At 55.2% G+C, this 19780-nt stretch overlaps 1 protein-coding gene across 2 annotated transcripts in view; it reads left to right on the top strand.

Moving 5' to 3' along the window:
• TLE3 (transducin like enhancer of split 3) overlaps positions 1 to 12069 on the top strand; it is a 62790-nt gene extending 50721 nt beyond the window's left edge. For both annotated transcript variants that reach the window (XM_015418511.1, XM_015418510.1), the window contains exons 12-18: positions 1623 to 1699; positions 3980 to 4229; positions 5275 to 5522; positions 7624 to 7771; positions 9053 to 9203; positions 10647 to 10723; positions 11685 to 12069. In XM_015418511.1, the coding sequence (XP_015273997.1) occupies positions 1623 to 1699; positions 3980 to 4229; positions 5275 to 5522; positions 7624 to 7771; positions 9053 to 9203; positions 10647 to 10723; positions 11685 to 11792 (1059 nt within the window). In that variant the 3' untranslated portion in view covers positions 11793 to 12069. The remainder of the gene's footprint in view (positions 1 to 1622; positions 1700 to 3979; positions 4230 to 5274; positions 5523 to 7623; positions 7772 to 9052; positions 9204 to 10646; positions 10724 to 11684) is intronic.
• The last annotated feature ends 7711 nt before the right edge of the window (positions 12070 to 19780 follow it).

The following is a 19780-nucleotide window of genomic DNA, read 5'->3' as shown; positions in this document are numbered from 1 at the left end:
GGGGGGGGGGCCTGTTTTGAAAAGAGAATTTTGGGCTTCCTCGACACCTGTGTAAGGACCGTCTCCCACCAGAGCTCGAAGGGGTGCTGTTTGCCCACCCAGTCTGGAAAATGCTGAGTCCCCAGGGGAGTTGTGCCCTAAAAACTGGAGGGCAGGGTGAGCCAGTTCTTCCCCTGACTGACTGCCCCCAACGTGGATGTCCTGTGCGTGCTCAGCAAAGAGTGTGGGGGGGAGACCTGGGACCCAGCTGTCTGTAAGCAGGCGCCTGGGGAGAGGGGTGGGGGTGAGAGACCCCTGCCGTGGTGCCTCTTCCTTGCAGGGCGATGCATTCCTTGGTCGGACCAATGGAAAAGTCGCACAGTAGTTATCCGCTTTTGTGTGCCCCCCAGTGCGCTCTTACGTACAACCGCTTCCTTGTCTCGCCTCAGCCCCCAGGCCAGAGCTTTTAGGGCTCTTCTAGATGAGATCCGGGTCCTGCAGAGCCTGACTCCGTTCCGCACGCCTCTGAAACTGAAATGTTCCACCCAGGGGTCATTTCGTAGAAAAAGAGGTGCAGGAGCTCATTAGCATAGCTCATTAGCATAACTCATTTGCATAGGCCACGCCCCCTGACATCACCCGGAAGTGTGTCAGAAGGCAACACCCACCGCTCAGGCTCCACTGGACTCTTTTGGATTGCTAGCTATGGGGGGGGGGAACGTGCAGATCTGTCCTCGCAGAGGAGGGAGAGCTTGTACCTGAATAAAACTTGGTCTTAAAGGTGCCACTGGACTGTTTTGTACTTGAGGGCTGCTGGGAGCAGGGGGTGGGGCTTGTTGCATGTGCCTACCCCCTGAGCTCTTTACTGCCGGAGCTCCGCTCCTGTGCGCTCCTGCATAAAATGACCCCTGGTTCCGCCGGGCGTACGGTTGAGGCAGCAAAGTTTTCCCATCCAGTTTGTCCTTCCCCAGATAACTCCCCCCCTCCTCTGCCGTTTATTGCCCCGTGTACCAGCTTTATAAGCCACACCACCTGCACAGCCTCACGAGGGTAAATTAGGTATTTGGTGTCTGATGGGGACCACCTGGTTTTGTTTTTAATTATGACTACATTAAATTGTTTTAATGTGCAATACTGTTTTTGACTTGTACCCCACCCTGAGCCTTGTGGTGCCCGGGCGGGCGGGCGGGCGGGCTGGAAGTCTGATAAAGTAAATAATAAAAATAAACCTTCACCAGGGTGGAAGTTGAGGAGAACAAAAGGAGGGGGGGTGGGGGGAGGCGAGAGGTTAATGTGTTTGGCTGCGATTCAGGGCCCAAATCAGCCAGATGGCGCAGGGGAGGTCTGGTGCAGGCGGAAATTAGGTCAAGTCCTGTCAGGGTGTAAATAGAGCCTCCGTAAACCCTACACCGTTTCCCTCTGCGGGAGGCTGTCGAGTTGCACCTCCGATGGCTGGGAACCCGGCAACGGCACAGGCGTTTCAGCTGAGCCCGCTGCTCCGTTTGGATTATTGGGCAAGTGCGGTTCTTGTGGGGCAGCCAGGGGGGCTCTCTTCTTTTTGTTGTTGTTTTTGTTTGGCACGGTGTCTTTGGGACATTCTCAGTGTGTACTCACTTTTGTGTCCTTTTGTGATCCGGTTCCAGGTCGGCTTCGACCCCCATCCTCCCATGAGGGCCCCAGTCCTGCCCACCAGCCTGGCGTCGATTCCCGGCGGCAAGCCGTAAGCCATTCTCTGTGACCTTCCCCCCCACCCCACCCCCGAAGCTACAGAATTCCACTTTTGTGAACCTGTCGTGTTGTGGAAAGGGGGGGGGGGTGTTGGGTTTTAAAAATTGGTTTTTAGCAGAGATAAAATAGCTTAGCAGTGCCAGAGAAAAATAATTCAGACCCAGAGTCCATGTGTGTTTAAAATAGAAAGTTTTTACTACATTTGAGCATAGGGAAGGGTAACTGGGATGAAAATAACAACGGAGCTAAATTCCCTACATCTTTACACTACAAAGACAAGACTAGAAGAGAGGCTTATGGCTGCTCTTTCCTTCTCCTTGAGAACAGCAAACAAAGACGGGAAGAGGAGCCATAAAATGCTAAAACACCTTGACACTTTACTTCCAATAAAACTCCTAGATCTGGGAGAATTTTCCCGGGCTTGTAGTCCTAAACTAACATTGGTTACATGGGAAACATGTGATTTCCTGTGAGCAACACAAACAAACATTTAACCCCAGATATACTGAGTGTAATTTAACTTGTAATACCCAACAGGGGGGGAGGCAGTTGGAGGGCGTGAAACTCCTCTTTGGGGCTCCAGAGGCAGCCAGCGGCACCGGCAGCAGAGCTCGTGTGGCTAGGGGACGGTTTCCCAAACCAGAATTGACATAAGAACAAAGGAGAAGCCAATGTTGGATCAGGCCAGTGGCCCATCCAGTCCAACACTCTGAGTCACACAGTGGCCAAAAACACCAGCTGCAATCAGGAGGTCCTGCAGTGGGGCCAGGACACTAGAAGCCCCTCCCACTGTTGGCCATCCGAATTGGCCGAATTTTTTCAGGGAAAGTGATCTGTCTTGGGAGGTGCTTGTTTTCCATGAGAACAAGTGGCACACACCAGAACAAGTGGCATTGTGGCAGTGCAAGCATGCCACAGTGCCACACAGAAACCCTAAAAGACCAACAGGAATCAATTTCGGCCTGCAGTAAGACTCTTGCATGTCAGTTTCGTCAGTACCAGCTGGGAGTCTTTGGGCCAGCCGAATGTCAATTTCAGCGCCATTATATCCTATAGGCCATTGAAGTCAATGGCAAAAACATAGGGTATATTCTGGGGGCTGGAGGGGGGATTTGAGGGAGAGGCTCCAAACTCGCAGGGTAGCTGTTGAAGCCTCTCCCCAAGATACCCACCCAGATTCAGGAACATTGGACCAGGGGGTCCAATTCTACGGGGCCCCCAAACAGGTTGCCCCGCCCCCTCCATTGTTCTCTATGGTGGGAACAAAAATTACATTTTTCCCACAGTGCTGTTAGTGGCTCTGGGAGGGAAGGGGTTTGAGGGAGAGGCTCCAGATTTTCAGAGTAGCTTCGGGAGCCTCTCCCCATATAAACCCCCATGTCCCAAAGCAATTGGACCAATGGGCCCAATTCTATGGGCACCCAAACAGGTTACCCCCATCACCTCCATTGTTTCTAATGGGGAAACCCAGCCAGCAGCACTTAAGGCAGGCAAGCAGGCAGCACCCAGCAGTCAGACTCTCCCAGAGAATCTCAGGGAAAGTGAACTGTCTTGGGAGGTGCTTGTTTGCCATGAGAACAAGTGGCGCACTCCAGAACAAGTGGCACTGTGACAGTGCAAGCATGCCACAGTGCCACACAGAAACCCCAAAAGACCAACAGGAACAACATTTATACAGGTCCTGCCCTTTGTAAATTGATGGTGCAACCAGAAGTCCAGGGAGGTAGCAGGTCAGGCCAGGGTAGAGTTGGGCAGAGTTGACTCTCTCTCCCCCCTCCCAAGCAAGGAAGGGGGTGTGCAAAGCAACACCACCAACCTTGCAGGCTGCACATGCATGCAGCAGTTGGCTGAAACTGCCTCTCTCCCCACCCCTCCTTGGAAGGGAGGTGGAAGCCAGGCAGCCGAGGGGCTGGGCTCTTTCCCCAGCTCAGTGCACCCCTGCAAGCGAGAGAGAGGGGGCTGGCAGGGCTTTGTGTCTGAGGCAGGAAAGAGAGGGGTGGAGGTTTCCGGAGGAGTGAGGCTGTGTGTGCCCTGAAGAAAGGAAGGGGGTGTGTGGTGGCCCTTCCTCGTGAATGCTTCTTTGTGGCTCAGAGCTCTCTTCGCGGTGCACGTGCCTGTGGTGGAGACCGGTTGCCAGGCCAGGCAGGCAGCCGCAGCTGGGATGTTGCCAGGCAAGGCCGGCAGCTGCCGCTCTGGAGGCTTGGGGTGGAGCGGTCCCTGGCCAGCCTCCTCCACTCTTAACAGTTTTCTCTGTCGTCTCCCCCCTCCACAGGGCTTACTCGTTTCACGTGAGCGCCGACGGGCAGATGCAGCCGGTCCCCTTCCCGCACGACGCCCTGGCCGGCCCCGGCATCCCACGCCACGCGCGCCAGATCAACACGCTGAGCCATGGTGAGGTGGTCTGCGCCGTCACCATCAGCAACCCGACCCGCCACGTCTACACGGGCGGGAAGGGCTGCGTGAAGATCTGGGACATCAGCCAGCCGGGGAGCAAGAGCCCCGTCTCCCAGCTGGATTGCTTGGTGAGGAGACGCGCGTCGGTTTTTTATTTATTTATGCGGGCAACTTTTCTCTCCAGTCGGGACTCAAAGCTGTTTAGAGCATTGCCGTCGCCTCCTCCGTTTTCTCACAACAACCCTGTGAGGGAGGCCAGGCGGAGAGTTTGCGACGGGCCCAAGGTCGCCCAGCGAGATTCCGTGGTAGAACTGGGGATTCGACCTCAGGACACCCAGGCTCCTAGTCTCCCACACTATCCACTACGCCACACCGGCTCTCCCTTCTTTGGTTCTTTAGTGAGCATCTGATCTTGGGGGTTGGAGGTGTCTCTTCTGAGCTGTAACTGGAGCCTGTCTGTCCGCAGGTCAGGTCTCTCTTTGGGGGCGGCGGCCCTGTCAGGAGAGCAGCTAATTTTGTCTAGCAATCGGCTTGTCTGGGTCTTCTGCTCACGTTTACTTTCTCATGACGCATTAACTGAGCTGTCCTTGTCTTTGACCCTGGGAGACTGGTTGGGTGGGGGAATCGGTACCCTCGTTGATGAAGGGTTGAACCTCGGTTGCCTACAACACTAGCCTCTTGCCTCTGACAGCCCTTCGAATAGGGTTCTATTGACAATGGAAGAGACCTGTCTCTGTGCCCCCCACCGGCCTGTGCCTGCATCCCCCCCACCGAGCCCCTTTTGCTACAGGGAAGTTCTGTTTCCCTTCCATTGTCAATAGCCATGCTCCCTCTAAGCTGTGGAGTCTTGTGAGCAAAGACTGTACTTTGTGAGCTGCTGGCATTAAAGTTGTGAGCGAGCGATTGGGCCGCTGAGTAAGTTAGTTTGCTCTGGAGCCCTTCTTCCTGAGCCGAGACAAAAATGTGTGAGCCGGAGGCTAAAAAACGGTGAGGTAGCTCACACTAAGTCAGCTTAGAGGGAACGCTGGTGCCTGCACCCCTTGGCCCCTTTTTGCTCCAGGGAAGTTCCACTTCCCTCCTGAGACGTTCCAGTGTCACGAGGGAGAGACGTGGGCGGGAGGGCCCTGCTGCAGTCAGCCTCATGGCTTCTGTCTCTCCCCTCCCCTCCTCCAGAACAGGGACAACTACATCCGCTCCTGCAAGCTCCTCCCCGACGGGCGCACGCTGATTGTGGGCGGGGAGGCCAGCACGCTCACCATCTGGGACCTGGCCTCCCCCACCCCGCGGATCAAGGCCGAGCTGACCTCCTCCGCCCCCGCCTGCTACGCCCTGGCCATCAGTCCGGACGCCAAGGTCTGCTTCTCCTGCTGCAGCGACGGGAACATCGCCGTCTGGGACCTCCACAACCAGACCCTGGTCAGGTGAGCACCCTCCGAGTTAACATAAGGACATAAGAGAAGCCCATGTTGGATCAGGCCAGTGGCCCATCCAGTCCAACACTCTGGGTCACACAGGGGGCAAAAACACCATCAGGGGGTCCAGCAGTGGGACCAGGACATTAGAAGCCCTCCCACTGTTGCCCCCCCAAGCACCAAGACAGAGCATCCCTTGCACCAGACCGAGAGTTCCTATAAGAACATAAGAGAAGCCAATGTTGGATCAGGCCAGTGGCCCATCCAGTCCAACACTCTGTGTCACACAGGGGCCAGAAATACCAGGGGTCACCAGGAGGTCCACCCAGTGGGGCCAAGACACTAGAAGCCCTCCCACTGTTGACCCCCCCAACATCCAAGAATACAGAGCATCACTTGCTTCAGACCAAGAGTTCCTATCTAATGGCCGCTGATGGACCTCTGCTCCATATGCTTATCTAATTCCCTCTTGAAGCCGTCCATGCTTGTAGCCGTCACCACCTCCTGTGGCAGTGAATTCCATGTGTTAATCCCTCTTTGGGTGAAGAAGGACTTCCTTTTATCCGTTCTAACTGGATCGCTCAGCAATTTCATGGAGTGCCCAGGAGTTCTTGTATTGTGAGAAAGGGAGAAAAGTACTTCCCTACCTGCTCTATCCCATGCATAATCTTGTAAACCTCGATCATGTCACCCCTCAGCCGTCGCTTCTCCATGCTAAAGTACCCTCAAACGATTCAACCTTTTGGGGGGTCGGCCAGAAAGGGTGGGGGGGACAGATTGCTGACGGGGGGGTTTCGAAGCGGGAGGGAGAAGGCGGTTTGGTTGGCGCGGTTTCTTGCCAGCCTTGGTGGGCCGAGGCTTATCAATTGATTAAATTATTTATAAACGTTTTCAGTGAAAACCAAAGATAATATAGCAAGCCCCAAATCTCTTCCCCCCCCCCCCCTCGAAAGGTGTCTGCCCAGTTCAGATCCCCAGCAAATAGCACATCCCGAAGGTCTCCAAGGAGGGGTCCCCTCTCCTGTCTTCAGGGAGCCACAGAGCTGCTGGGGCCACAGGAGAAAAGGCCTCGGCTCTGTCAGTGCCAGGCAGGCCACCCGAAGTTTTTAGGATGGCGGGCTGCAGACTGCAGCGGGCACACAAGGACATGTGGAAGGACCCATTGGGCAAAAAGATGTGGAAATGGGCCCACAGTAGCGGGAGGGAGGTGGCTGGTTCCCCCTCCCCTCCCCCCTCCAGGTCACCTTTGGTTTGCGCTGGGCTGCAGGAGGCAGCAGATGCCCCTCAACCCCAAACTTCCCTTCCAGCCCTGCTTTCCCTCGCAGTCTCCGACCCTGCAAGTTTGGGGTCGTCTGAAATTTTCAGTGGCGGCGCTCCATACTGGTGGAACGAGCTCCCGGAAGAGATCAGGATCTTTTACAGTTCCGCAGGGCCTGCAAGACGGAGCTCTTCCGCCAGGCTTTCAACCAAGGCTCCCTCTAAGCTGTGGAGTCCTATGAGCAAAAATTCTACTTTGTGAGCTACTGGCATTAAAGTTGTGAGCAGGTGATTTGGCTGCTGCATAAATTAGTCTGCTCTGAAGCCCCATCCTTCCTGAGCTCAGACAAAAATGTGTGAGCTAGCTCACACTAACTCAGCTTAGAGGCAACGCGGCTTTCAACTAAGGAGCCGCCCAAACAACTACCACCAACAACCATGGCTTTAGATCCTGGCCCTAGTTTTGATATTTGGTGTTAGCCACCGTGCGATTTAGGGACAGCACCGAGTGGGGAAACTGTCTATTTGTATGCATTCTTTTGCACGCCACGTCAAGTAATGTATGATCTACCGCCAGCACTTTAGGATTTTATGATTTTATTTGTATCTGTATCGTAATTGTATTTGAACTGTTTTAAATGACTTTATGTGAACTTTGTTGGTACCTACGTGCAGATAATGTAAACCGCCCTGAGCCTGCTCGCAGGGAGGGTGGGGGTATGAATTAAATTTAATAAAAATAAAATAAATAAATGTCACTTCTCCCGTGCCCCCTGCCATGGAGACAGAGCAAGAGAAAAGAGGGTCTTTCAGATCGGCAGAGGTGGAAACTAACACCCAGTTCTGCTTCCAGGCAATTCCAGGGCCACACCGACGGGGCCAGCTGCATCGACATCTCGCACGACGGCACCAAGCTGTGGACGGGCGGCCTGGATAACACGGTGCGCTCCTGGGACCTCCGGGAAGGGCGGCAGCTGCAGCAGCACGACTTCACCTCCCAGGTAAGCCTCGGAAGTGCCTCCGCGTCCGTTGCGTTTTCATCTCCCCTTGCCGGATCGAGGCCCTCCTGAAAAAAGCGCTTTGCAGCAGGACGGCTTTGGCTGCAAAGCTGCTGATGTTCGCTAGCCGGGACAGTAGCTCTGCATGATTCTCTGCGGAAGCTTCACGCAGAAATGCTGGACCCCGGAGGCATCGTCGCGGAGGCGGTCCTTGGATATCTACCGGAGCCTCACCTGAAGACGCTGGGCATTATCAACAGGCACAATGGGGCGTCCCATGAGCTGCTCTGGAGAGAGGGATTGTGGGATCTTTTTGTGGCAGTGACAGAAGGCCGAGGAGGTGCCTCTTCTCTATCCGACTGTGCCCAATATCCTAGCTAGAAAACAGACTGCTGGGAGAAGCCGCAGGGCACACGGTGCCCTCAGGTCCTGGAATGCCGTGCCCTGCTTTTGATGCTGCTGGCTTTGACCGGGTGTTTCTGTGCCCAACGCTGCAAGGACCCCGCGCTGGCAAAGAGTATTTGGAGCGCAGGCGTTGAGGGGAGGCGAAAACCACATCGAACATTGGCCTCCGACATGAGGAGCAGTTGCTGAGCCTGAGAAAAGTGCAGGCCAACGATCCCTCTAAGCTGTGGAGTCTTGTGCGCAAAAATTCTACTTTGTGAGCGAGCCATTTGGCTACAGCATAAATTAGTTGGCTCTGGAGCCAACTCTGGCCCTTCTTGAGCTAAGACAAAAATGTGTGACCTGGAAGCTAAAAAACTGTGAGCTATCTCACACTAACTCGGCTTAGAGGGAACACTGGTGCACGCCCGGGGATCTGTCTCCCAGCGTAGCTCTGACTGTGCTGGGAACCCCCGCAGCCGGGTCAGCCCACCCCCGTTTGAGGGTCATCCATAAAATCAAATGGGGGGGGGGTTGTTGCTGGTGCAGGGCCATGGCTGAGTGGGAGACGACCTGCATTGCACACAGAAGAGGCCACGTTCAACCCTTTGCCAGTTTGGTGTCGTGGTTAAGTGCACGGACTCTAATCTGGGAGAACCGGGTTTGATTCCCCACTCCTCCACTTGCACCTGGCTGGATGACCTTGGGCAAGACCTAGTTCTGATAAGAGCTGTTCTTGAAAAAAGAGCAGTTTCTGTCAGAGCTCTCTCCGCCCCACCGACCTCCCAGGGTGTCTGTTGTGGGGAGGTGAAGGGAAAGGAGTTTGTAAGCCCCTCTGAGACTCCCTTGGGTAGTGAAGGGTGGGGTATAAATCCAATCTTCTCCTCCTCCTCCCCATAGATCTTCTCTCTGGGGTACTGCCCAACCGGGGAGTGGCTGGCCGTCGGCATGGAGAGCAGCAACGTGGAAGTCCTGCACCACACCAAGCCCGACAAGTACCAGCTCCACCTTCACGAGAGCTGCGTCCTCTCTCTGAAGTTCGCGTATTGCGGTGAGTAGACCCGCGCCCCAGGCGGCGCCCTTTCCTCCTCCTTGGAAGAGGGTCTGTAGCTCTGCAGTCAGATCGATGCTTTCCACCCTGAAGGGCCCCCGGGCTGGCCCCCAGTTCAGGGGGTCTTGGGGAACCGAGCTGTGAGTCGGGACTGCCTCTTGAGAGATGCAATGGGCCGGTGGACTGAAGCAGCTACTGAAGCGGCTCATGCTCCTTGGTGCAGCCTTGAGGGGTGGGGAAGTCACACGGAGCAGAGAGCGGCAGAGCACGCCTCCAAAGGGAATGGAGACCTGCCATTACAATGCTTCCATTGTAGTTTGGTGTCGTGGTGAAGTGTGCGGACTCTGATCTAGGAGAACCGGGTTTGATTCCCCACTCCTCCACTTTGCACCTGCTGGATGACCTCGGGCAGGCCACAGTTCTGTCAGAGCTGTTCTCTCAGGGGCCGTTCTGGAAAGAGCTCTCTCAGCCCCGCCTGCCTCCCAGGGTGCCTGTTGTGGGGAGGGGAAGGGAAAGGAGATTGTAAGCCGCTCTGAGACTCTGAGTGAAGGGCGGGGTACAAATCCCATCTCCTCCTCCTCCTCCTCCTCCTCCTCCTTACATTTACTGAGGTTAAGTGATGTATGAGGCTGGGTTTCTTCCAGTCGCGATCATTTAAAAACCCTGACCTGGCCAGCCCAGCCCGACCTCATCGGATCTCGGAAGCTAAGCAGGGTCGGCCCCCGGTTGCAGCTTGGAAGGGAGACCTCCCAGGAATACCAGGGTCGTGGCGCGGAGGCAGGCCAGGGGAACCGCCTGCGGGGTCGCCATAAGTCAGCCTGTGTTGGGTCTTTCGATAGTGAGATATAGAAAAAAAACCTGGTATTTAGCAGAGATAAAATAGCCCAGCAGAGTCTGAGTAAAGTAATTCAGACTGAGACTCCGCATGTGATTAAAATAGAAAGTTTTTACTACATTCTAGCATAGGGAAGGGTAACTGGGATGAAAATAACAACGGAGCTAAATCGGCTACATCCTTGCACTACAAAGACAAGACTAGAAGAGAGAGTAATGGCTGCTCTTCTTTCTTCTTCTTGAGAACTCCAAACAAAGGCGGGAAGAGGAGCTATAAAATGCTAAAACACTTTGACACCTTAGTTCCAATCAAACTCCTAGATCATGGAGAAAATTCCCTTGCTTCCAGCATCTAAACTAACATTGGTTACATGAAGAACATGTGACTTCCTGTGAGCAGCACAAACAAACATTTAACCCCAGATACACTGAAGTGTTTTTAACTTGTAATACCCAACAGCCTGTGACTGGAGGACACACACATGCACCATCTTAAAAAAAAAGTCTTGCGGGACCAGTATCTGCCGATGTCCCGGTTCTGCTCGCAGCTGGCTGGCACTCTTGGTTGCTGCCTCGCTTGACCTCTGACTCTGGGCTTTGTTCCTGCAGGGAAGTGGTTTGTGAGCACCGGCAAAGACAACCTCCTCAATGCCTGGAGGACTCCTTACGGAGCGAGCATATTCCAGGTAAGCGCCTGTCCCGAGCGGGGGGGGGGGGGGGGGGACTGGACTCCCCCCAGGCTTTGAGGCGGCACAGGGTGGTGGGTTTGGAGGAAGCGCCCCCCATCCACCCCCGGCAAGCTGCCTTGAGGAAGCCCTCAGCCAAGGCAGCGATGGGGGTGGGCTCCATCTGGGCAAGGGGACACGATGGCACTGGAGAGCATGCTGGCAAGCATGTGCAAAGTGCCTCGCTCTCAACATCTTTGCACCTCTGGAACAAGCAGATTGTTTACCAGAGCCAGTTTGGTGTCATGGTTAGGAAGCGCGGACTCTAATCTGGGAGGGACCGGGTTTGGTTCTCCACTCCTCCATGTGCAGCCAGCTGGTGTGACCTTGGGTCAGTCACAAGTTCATCTGGAGCTGTTCTATCACAAGCGGTTCTCGGGAGAGCTCTCTCCGCCCCACCGACCTCGCGGGGTGTCCGTTGTGGGATGGGGAAGGGAATGGAGATTGTGAGCCGCTCTGAGACTCCATTGGGTAGCGAAGGGCCATGGGGTATACATCCGATCTCTTCTCTCTTCTCCTACCGAGCTTGAAGCAGGAGAGGGGGGGGAGATGGAGGGAAATCTCTCCTGGGGAGAGGCAGGCAGAGGAGGTCCCCCCTCCCTTGCTGGCTTGGGGGTGGTGGTAAATGAGGTTCAGGACACCTGGCTCTCCAGGTGAGCCCTACAGCTGGTGGGGAGGAGTTGTGTGGATGGAGGGCCCCCCCGGGACCCATCGCCACGTCAACAGGAGGCTGCCGTTCAGGATGTGTTATTTATTGGCTCTGTCTGCCGTATCTGGCGCTTCGCAGAGTTAAAATGGCGCCTGATAAGGCCTGCTGTGTCTATATATCACTGTAAGAAGCAGAGAAGAACAATTCACTGCTGTCGAAGATGGGAAAGAAGCGTAAAACTCGAGCGTTCCTTTTTCTCCCCCCCCCCTCCAGTCGAAAGAATCTTCCTCAGTCTTAAGCTGCGACATCTCGGCCGATGACAAATACATCGTCACGGGCTCGGGGGACAAGAAGGCCACCGTCTACGAGGTGATCTACTGACCTGGGGGCAGGGCTTCCGCGCAGCCGTCACTCTCCGAGAGGCCTGGCAAGAGAGGAAGGCGGACCTCCGGTGGGCGCCAGCAGAAGGAGAGGTGGGGAGCGCCAGGAATTCCCGGCATGCGCCCCGTGGAGTTGCGTCACCTGCGTGTGGGTTTCCCGTCGTGCTCTTGGAGTCATTCTGTGGATTTGGATCCCTTGGGAGTCGCGGCGATTTCCCCAAGGGTCTCTGGGCTCTTGCGTGATGAGCCCCCGTGTCCGCGCCCCCCCCCCCCCCCCGCCGCCCTGGATTTTTTCACTTTTCCGGTTCTCACGCCTGTGATCGGGAGACTTGCCTTCAGCGGAGACAAGCGTTGTGGTTTTTTTGATCTCTCCGTGAGACTTGTGGGAAATGTAAATAGCCGGAACGTTTTAATAGGGAGAGGGACACCGTCTGTCTGGTACCCTGGCTGTGTATTTCCTTTTTTTCCCCCCTTTGGTCTGCTGTAATTATATTCGTTGGTGGTTTTTTGGGGGAGGGCGGGGGGGCATCCTTTTCCTCCTCCCCCACCACCCCTCCCGGCTTCCGCATGGCGACGCTCTCCGGATCCGCAGCTCGAGCGAAGCTCCCCTCCGAGGAACTGTTTGCTGTCCCCGTGAACCGTCTCGGCCTGTCCTTCCGCAACTTGGCTGCTGCTGCTGCTGCAACGGGGCCAGATTTTGGAGAGCGGTTGGATCTTTCACCTGATGGCAGCTCAGACCGAACACTCGCCTCCTTCCATGGTTCTGTTTTTTACTGGGAAAACGTTTGTGATTTCGAAGCAAGCGAGTCCACGTCCCGCCGGCCCTCTTGACAACGTCCATCGCAACCTTTGGGCCGAAAACACTGAGGAAGAGAGCTTTCAAACAAAGCAGAACAACCTTTCAACAATTGCTCAGGGAACCAAGAAAAAGAAATAATAGCAACTTGTGTGGGGTTCTTTTTTTTCCACTGCAATGAAAGTAAAGTCATAGAAATGGTAACATTTAAATACAGGTTTTGGTTTTCCTTTTTTAAAGAAAATGTTTACTGACATCTGGTTTCTGTACGGTGGGGGGGTGCGGGGGCGTGCCGTTCGGTCAGGTTTTCTGTGGCTTTGGCAATCTCTCTCTCGGCCTTTGGGCCCAAAGCGAAGTTAAGGGGGAGGGAGGGGGACCCGTCTTCTGGCCTTTTTGTAGTAAAGGAGTAAATAAAATTTAAACACGGGAAATCTACGTATTTGTGTAGCAAAAGATCCTGCCCTGTAATGTAGCATATGGAAGAAAAGATTTTTTATACCACATTTTTATGGATTATTTTTTAATTTTTTGCTTTTGATCTGGTTTTAAAAAAACAAAACAAATCTAACTACGGCTTAAAGGTGGAAAAACTGCCTGTTTTTATTAAAGGCTATGCCGGTACATAAAGGAAGATGGAGTGTGGAACTTCATTTCTCAGGTTTTGGGGGGGGGGGGTCCCTTAGGGCTGGCTTGCTTGCTTTGTCGTGGGGCTGGGCTTTCCATGGGGTGGAAGTGAATTGAGATGATGCTGGTATGTGTGTGTGTATGCAGATCACGCGAGGGAGGGCAGGAAGAAGGGCTGCCATCAGGGCTCAGTTCTTGTGGCCCTTTCTTACAGGCCCAGGGAAATACTTTTTGCCACATTGGGGTCAGGAAGCCATTTTTCCCCAGGCCAGTTAGGCTGGAGATCCTGGAGGTTTTTTGCCGTCTTCTGGGTGTGGACCAGGGGTCACCGTGGGTGTGGAGGGGAAGGTATTTGTGAATTTCCTGCCTTGTGCAGGGGGTTGGACTAGATGACCCTGGAGGTCCCTTCCAACTCTATAATTCTGTGTTGGGGGCGGTGTGTGTGTATGAATCTCTGCTGAGATCTGAATGCCAAAACGGCCAAGAGGGATTCATCGTTGAAAATGCTGCTGCCTGCACTGCATTGCGTGTGAGGAGAGCTTCTTATGTTTCCCGCTCTGGAGGTTTCAGAGTTTGGAACCCCCCCACCCCCACGGTCCCTGGAAATGATTGGAGGGGAAACCGTAGGGCAGGGGATCCCCAACCTTTTAGCGCTTGCCGTCCCTTTTGGAAGTCCTGACTCCGTGTGGTGGGCTCAGCCACAAAATGGCCGTCGCAAGAGGCAGAGCCGGCCACAAAATGGCCGCTGCCATTTACCTACGGTCACACAGTGAAGATCTTTGTGCTGTGGTGGCTGCCGCCGCCGCCACCAAAGCAGCGTTTTTGAAAATGTGCACAGCCGATCAGAAGCCTTGCTGAGCAAAAGCCCGACCCGCTTCCTAAAAGCCCTTGGGTGGCATCCGAGAGGCTTCATGTTGGAGACCCCTGTTGTAGGGGGTGGGATACCTGCCCGTAGGCGACAGTGTTCGAAGGGGGAAGATTTCGTTTCTGCGCCGGAAAGGGGATGGTGGGGTCCAGGCAGACCCCAATTCCAGCACGAGCCTTGTGGGAGGATTCAGAAGTCTCGGGCTAGGTCCAGCGTTGGAGTGGGGGGGGCACTTGAGAAGGGGGGGGTTCTGTTTGTCCCCTTTCCTCCCAGCTACCAAAAAGACAACTCACTGGACTCGGTTGTGCCACGGTGGCAGAACTGTTCGTTGGGTTTTGCTTGCGGTTCAGTAGAGCGCCCCCCCCCCCCCGGGCTGCTGGCCTTTCTCAGGCTGCATTTGCGCCTTCGTTCTTGTGTGTGTGTGTGGGGGGGTGTCCGTCCGTGTTTGCTGTCCAGAGCACAGGCTGTGGTGTTCCCGGGACTCTGGCTGGGGAGTTCTGCGGTGTGCATGTTTAGCTTTGAGCTGCAGCCTTGTCAGCGGAAGAGAGACATCCCGAGCCATGTTGTCTGTAACTCCTCAGTGGAGTCTCTGTCTTCTTGGGCTAGGCGAGGGCTGGGGGCCCGATTCCTGCCCCACCCATGAGCTGAGAGGAGGATGCTGGACTCGCCTGCGGGTGGGCCAGATCCAGCAAGCCAATTTTGGTACCTCCAGGAGTGGCGGGTGCATAGAAAGGATCGTGCGGAGTACTGCCCACTCTTTGGTCCAAGTTCGTCCCATCCTTTTCGGTTCTCTGCCATGGTGCAGCTGTTTCGGTACAGAGCCACACACCTGGGCTTTATGCAGAAGACAAGCCGATGTGAACGAGATGTCATTGAGGTATCAAACCAGCTCAACCGGCATGTGGCCTTCTGAATGGGATTTGGGTAGCCTGGAGATCCTGAAATGGTGGGATCTGGAGGGACGGGGATAGCCGTAGATTGTTTGGAAGTAGTGAGCTCACTGTTTAAGACAGGTGGGTGGGGGAGGGGTCTGTCGGTGGCTGCTAGCCATGGTGGCTGAGGGGGAACCTCCATGTTCAGAGGCACTCATCTTCTGGATCCCAGAGCCAGGAGGCAACATCTGGAAAGGCCTCAGCCTCTCTGCCCTGTTGTTGGCCCTCCAGAGGAACTGGTTGGCCGCTGTGTGAGACGGGATACTGGACTGGATGGACCCTCACTGGTCTGACCCAGCAGGGCTCTTCTGACGTTCTTCTCAGGGGAAGGCCTCAGCCTCTCTGCCCTGTTGCTGGCCCTCCAGAGGAACTGGTTGGCCACAGTGTGAGACAGGATGCTGGACTAGATGGACCCTCACTGGTCTGACCCAGCAGGGCTCTTCTCATGTTCTTCTCAGGGGAAGGCCTCGGCCTCTCTGCCCTGTTGTTGGCCCTCCAGAGGAACTGGTTGGCCACAGTGTGAGACAGGATGCTGGGCTAGATGGTCCACTGGTCTGATCCAGCAGGGCTCTTCTGAGGTTCTTATCAGGGGAAGGCCTCGGCTTCTCTGCCCTGTTGTTGGCCCTCCAGAGGAACTGGCTGGCCCCTGTGTGAGATGAGACGCTGGGCTAGATGGACCCTCACTGGTCTGACCCAGCAGGACTCTTCTGGTGTCCTTCTCAGGGGAAGTCCTCGGCCTCTGTGCCCTGTTGTTGGCCCTCCAGAGGAACTGGCTGGCCACTGTGTGAGATGAGATGCTGGGCTAGATGGACCCTCACTGGTCTGATCCAGCAGGGCTCTTCTTAGGTTCTTATCAGGGGAAGGCCTCGGCCTCTATGCCCTGTTGTTGGCCCACTGGAGGAACTGGCTGGCCACTGTGTGAGACGGGATGCTGGACTAGACGGACCCTCACTGGTCTGATCCAGCAGGACTCATCTCATGTTCTAATGAAGGCCTCGGCCTCTGTGCCCTGTTGTTGGCCCACTGGAGGAACTGGCTGGCCACTGTGTGAGACGGGAGGCTGGAGTAGGTGGACCCTCCACTGGCCTGACCCAGCAGGGCTTCTATGAGGGGGTATTCTGCCATGGAAAATGGTTCATTACTCATGGAAAACGTGCAAACCTTTGATGCTCCTACTCCTCGAGAGCTCCTTTTTTCTATCGGGGGTGGGGGAGCGTATTTGCTCATGTGAGTGTCTCTGGCTGCCTGAACTGGGCCAGTGTAGACGCGGGTCAACCCTCTCTGTGTGTGCACGAAGTCCTGTCCTGATGTGGTCTGCAGTGTGCCGCTGCCCCTTAAGATACCTCCTTTCCAATACTGCATGATCCTCGTCAATACCTCTGTTCTTTTCTCAGCGGGTTGATGCTTAATGGTCTTCCATCCCAGAGTTCCCTGGAAAATCTGTAGCAAAAAAAAATACAGTTGGCTGTTAAATTACAGCTTTCCTGTGAGAGGGGAAGAAAAATAGAAACGCAGTGAAGCGGCCATGAAAAGGGCTTTATTTTCTTTTACTGTGCGATGACACCACCGTGGAAGACCTCTGGCAGCTGCAGAGCGCTTTCGTTGCGCTGGGGACGTGCGGGGCGTCTTACGAGGTTTGGCTGGTGATGTATTGAGCACGACAGAGCACGACGCCGGAGGGAAAGGAAAGGGCAGAAGCGGCAGATTTCAGTGTCTGATTTTCCAATAAGCGTCCCGCCATAAATGGCTTAAGTGCCCATTTAAACCTGGTTTTCAGCCAAATGCAGCAAGATCCGCCCCCCAAAGGACCTTAGTTGTAATCCCACCCCCCAAGAGGTGGACACCTGCAAATAAAAATGGGTTTGCATTAGAGGTTGCTAGGCTGGGAAGCGGCGCTCCTCGTCGGCCCCGTATGGGTTGTGATGGTCTAAGTCCTCCCGTTCCTACAGGGGTTTTGCTCTTTATGGGTGGATTCCTCTGGGCACGCCGACCTTTCCGGAAGATGCTGAGCGAGCAGCGTGATCATCAAAATACCTCCTGCTGGCCCTCTGACTGCTCCGGGGCAGCTTTTCTCTTGCCGCCTTGTGCCAGAAACTCGCATTAAGCCTTTGCTACCAGCCTGGGATTGCAGAATTTGGAGGAGGAGGGGGGACCACAATACTTGGGGGTCGGGGGTGGTGGTCTTCAGGGGTCATTTCGTAGAAAAAGAGGTGAAGGAGCTCATTAGCATGACTCATTTGCGTAGGCCACATCCCCTGACATCACCAGAAGTGGGGTCAGAAGGCAACACCCACCGCTCAGTCTCTACTGGACTGTTTTGCATTGCTAGCTATTGGGGGGGGGGGGCGTGCAGATCTGTCCTCGCAGAGGAGGGAGAGCTTGTACCTGAATAAAACCTGGTCTTAAAGGTGCCACCGGACTGTTTTGGACCGGGGGGCTCTGCAGCTTACCTGGCTGCTTCTTGCTCTGACTGAGAGGACTGCTGGGAGCAGGGGGGGGGCCTTGTTGCATGTGCCCGCCCCCTGGGCTCTTTACTGCCGGAGCTCCGCTCCTGTGCGCTCCCGCAGGAAATGACCCCTAGTGGTCTTCATCTTGGAAGCACAGTTTGGCACCCCTTAGAACCAATGTTACCTCTAAGCTGTGGAGCATTGTGAGCAAAAATTCTACTTTGCGGGTGAGCCATTTGGCTGCTGCATAAATTGGTTAACTCTGGAGCCATCCTTCCTGAGCAGAGGTAAAAATCTGCGAGCCGGAGGCTAAAGAACTGTGAGGTAGCTCACACTAACTCAGCTTAGAGGGAACACTGCTCAAAACCTAATTCCCTTTATGCTTTCTAGTATTAGTTGGCAGTGCCAGGTGGTTGCTAGCACAGGGGCCTTGCCAGAGGCGCCAACCCTGATTTTGTAGAAGGCGCCTTCACTCTTCCGCTCGGAGCCAGAAGGAATCATGGTCACATGGTAGTTTCAGCACCTTGGGAATTCAACCTGCTTCCACTCGGCCATTTTTGCTGAGTCGGGGGAGGAGGAGATAGTGACGCACGGGCCCCTCCGAGCTCCTCCTGCGGCTGAGACCTTGGGAGTCCAGTGTTCCCTCTAAGCTGAGTTAGTGTGAGCTAGCTCACAGTTTTTTAGCCTCTGGCTCACACATTTTTGTCTTAACTCAGGAAGGATGGTTCCAAAGCAAACTGATTTATGCAGTAGCGAAATCACTCACTCACAGTTTTAATGCTAGGAGCTCACAAAGTAGAATTTTTGCTCACAAGGCTCCACAGCTTAGAGGGAGCATTGCCTGGGAGCCTGGCTCGCTCTTCTGTTTTCTCCGATGACTTCTCCAATCTTTTCTCCTCTGGGATTCTCGGGAAGCAAGCAAAGGGGGCCGTTGCTGGTGCTTCCCGCCAGAGCTGCTTAGTCCAGATGAAGCCCTCGGGGTAGCTGTGGCGTGGTGCCCCGCTCGGGTCCTTGGCCTCCTGTTGGGCAGTTGCCCCACCCGGAAGGCCCACGCAGCCTTGTATGGCACCGCTCTCTGCTTGCTGGGCTGTGGTCCCCCCCCCCCTGCCTGGACTCCCTAGAACAGATGGCGGGAGGCGGCTTCAGCGGCGGCTGCTCTAGCTGCTGACAGGGAGTGTGAAATGTTCCCGGGCTCTCCCCCGCCCCTCAGCTGTTCCGCTGCTCTCTCCCACCCGTTTTTAATTACTGTAATTGAGTTATAACGAGCGATTGCACGTTCCCCATTGTCTGCCGCGGCAGGGAAAATGTCTCTTTGTCACCGACTCCATCGGACGAACGCCCTCCCGCCTGCCGTCCAGGTTCTGTCGGTTGGAGGCTGAGGCGGGCGCTTCGGGGCGGCAGACGAAAGAGGGCTGGGCGGGCCGCCTCCCGCCAAAGGGCAGCCGCGGTGCCCCACGACTGGCCTCGACGCTGTGTGTCTTCCCCGGTTTTCAACGCTTGGGTGGAGCGCGAGGTTTTGCCGATCCCAGAGGGACCGCGTCGGACAACCTGCCTGGAGCCCGCGGCATCCATTCGCGTCTCTCCGAGCACTTCCAGATGTCGTGGGCTTTGTGTTTCTTCCTGGGAAGACAAAGGACTGACTTGTAGGGCACTGGAGCGGCGGCCCGGGCCTCTCTTCTTCTTCTTCGGCAGGACTGGCTTCTGCGTCATCCTGGCATCCCGTGCCAACAGGTCAAAGGGGCAGTGCTCAGGAGTGTGTATGTATGAACACCATTTTGAAGCAACCCAACCGCCCCTGCACTCTTGACAATCATCTAGTCGGGGGAAATGGTGGCGCCTAACTCACTCCCAGGCCTGTTGTTTTTCTACATGTAGTGAGTTCATTTGGAAACATGCGGTTCTTCCCCTTCTCGCCTGTAGCCCAAAGTGGCCAGTTGGTTCCTGCTTCGATCGGCCCTGGTCTGAGGAGGAACGGTGGCAATGGCCCCGTCCCTCCCAGGATCCGTACCCGCGGTCGGTATGCCCGTCCCTTTTCTGAGGGGGGAGAGGAGAACGGGACACAAGAAACCCCCGCTTTGATCTTCCTTGCGGTTAATTTGATGGCCTCCATTTTCCCCTGCTGGTCTGGGCCCTTCCTGAAGTTCTGGGCAGGTGAGGTGGTTCCCGCGTGGAAAGTCTGCGTCCTGAAAAAGGGAGAAATTGGAGGCCGCAGGTAACTCACAGAGCACCTCTGCAGAGCCTGGGAAAGGGATGCATCCCGATTCCATCAGCAGAACTTCAGCTTGATGGGCGGAGAAATAATCCAGGGCGGCTACACCTATTTGG

The sequence above is a fragment of the Gekko japonicus genome, unplaced genomic scaffold (assembly GCF_001447785.1).
Source record: "Gekko japonicus isolate JY-2015 unplaced genomic scaffold, Gekko_japonicus_V1.1 scaffold275, whole genome shotgun sequence".
Lineage (NCBI taxonomy): Eukaryota > Metazoa > Chordata > Lepidosauria > Squamata > Gekkonidae > Gekko > Gekko japonicus.
Note: the sequence above shows the minus strand (reverse complement) of the source record. Positions and strands in the feature narration are given on the sequence as shown.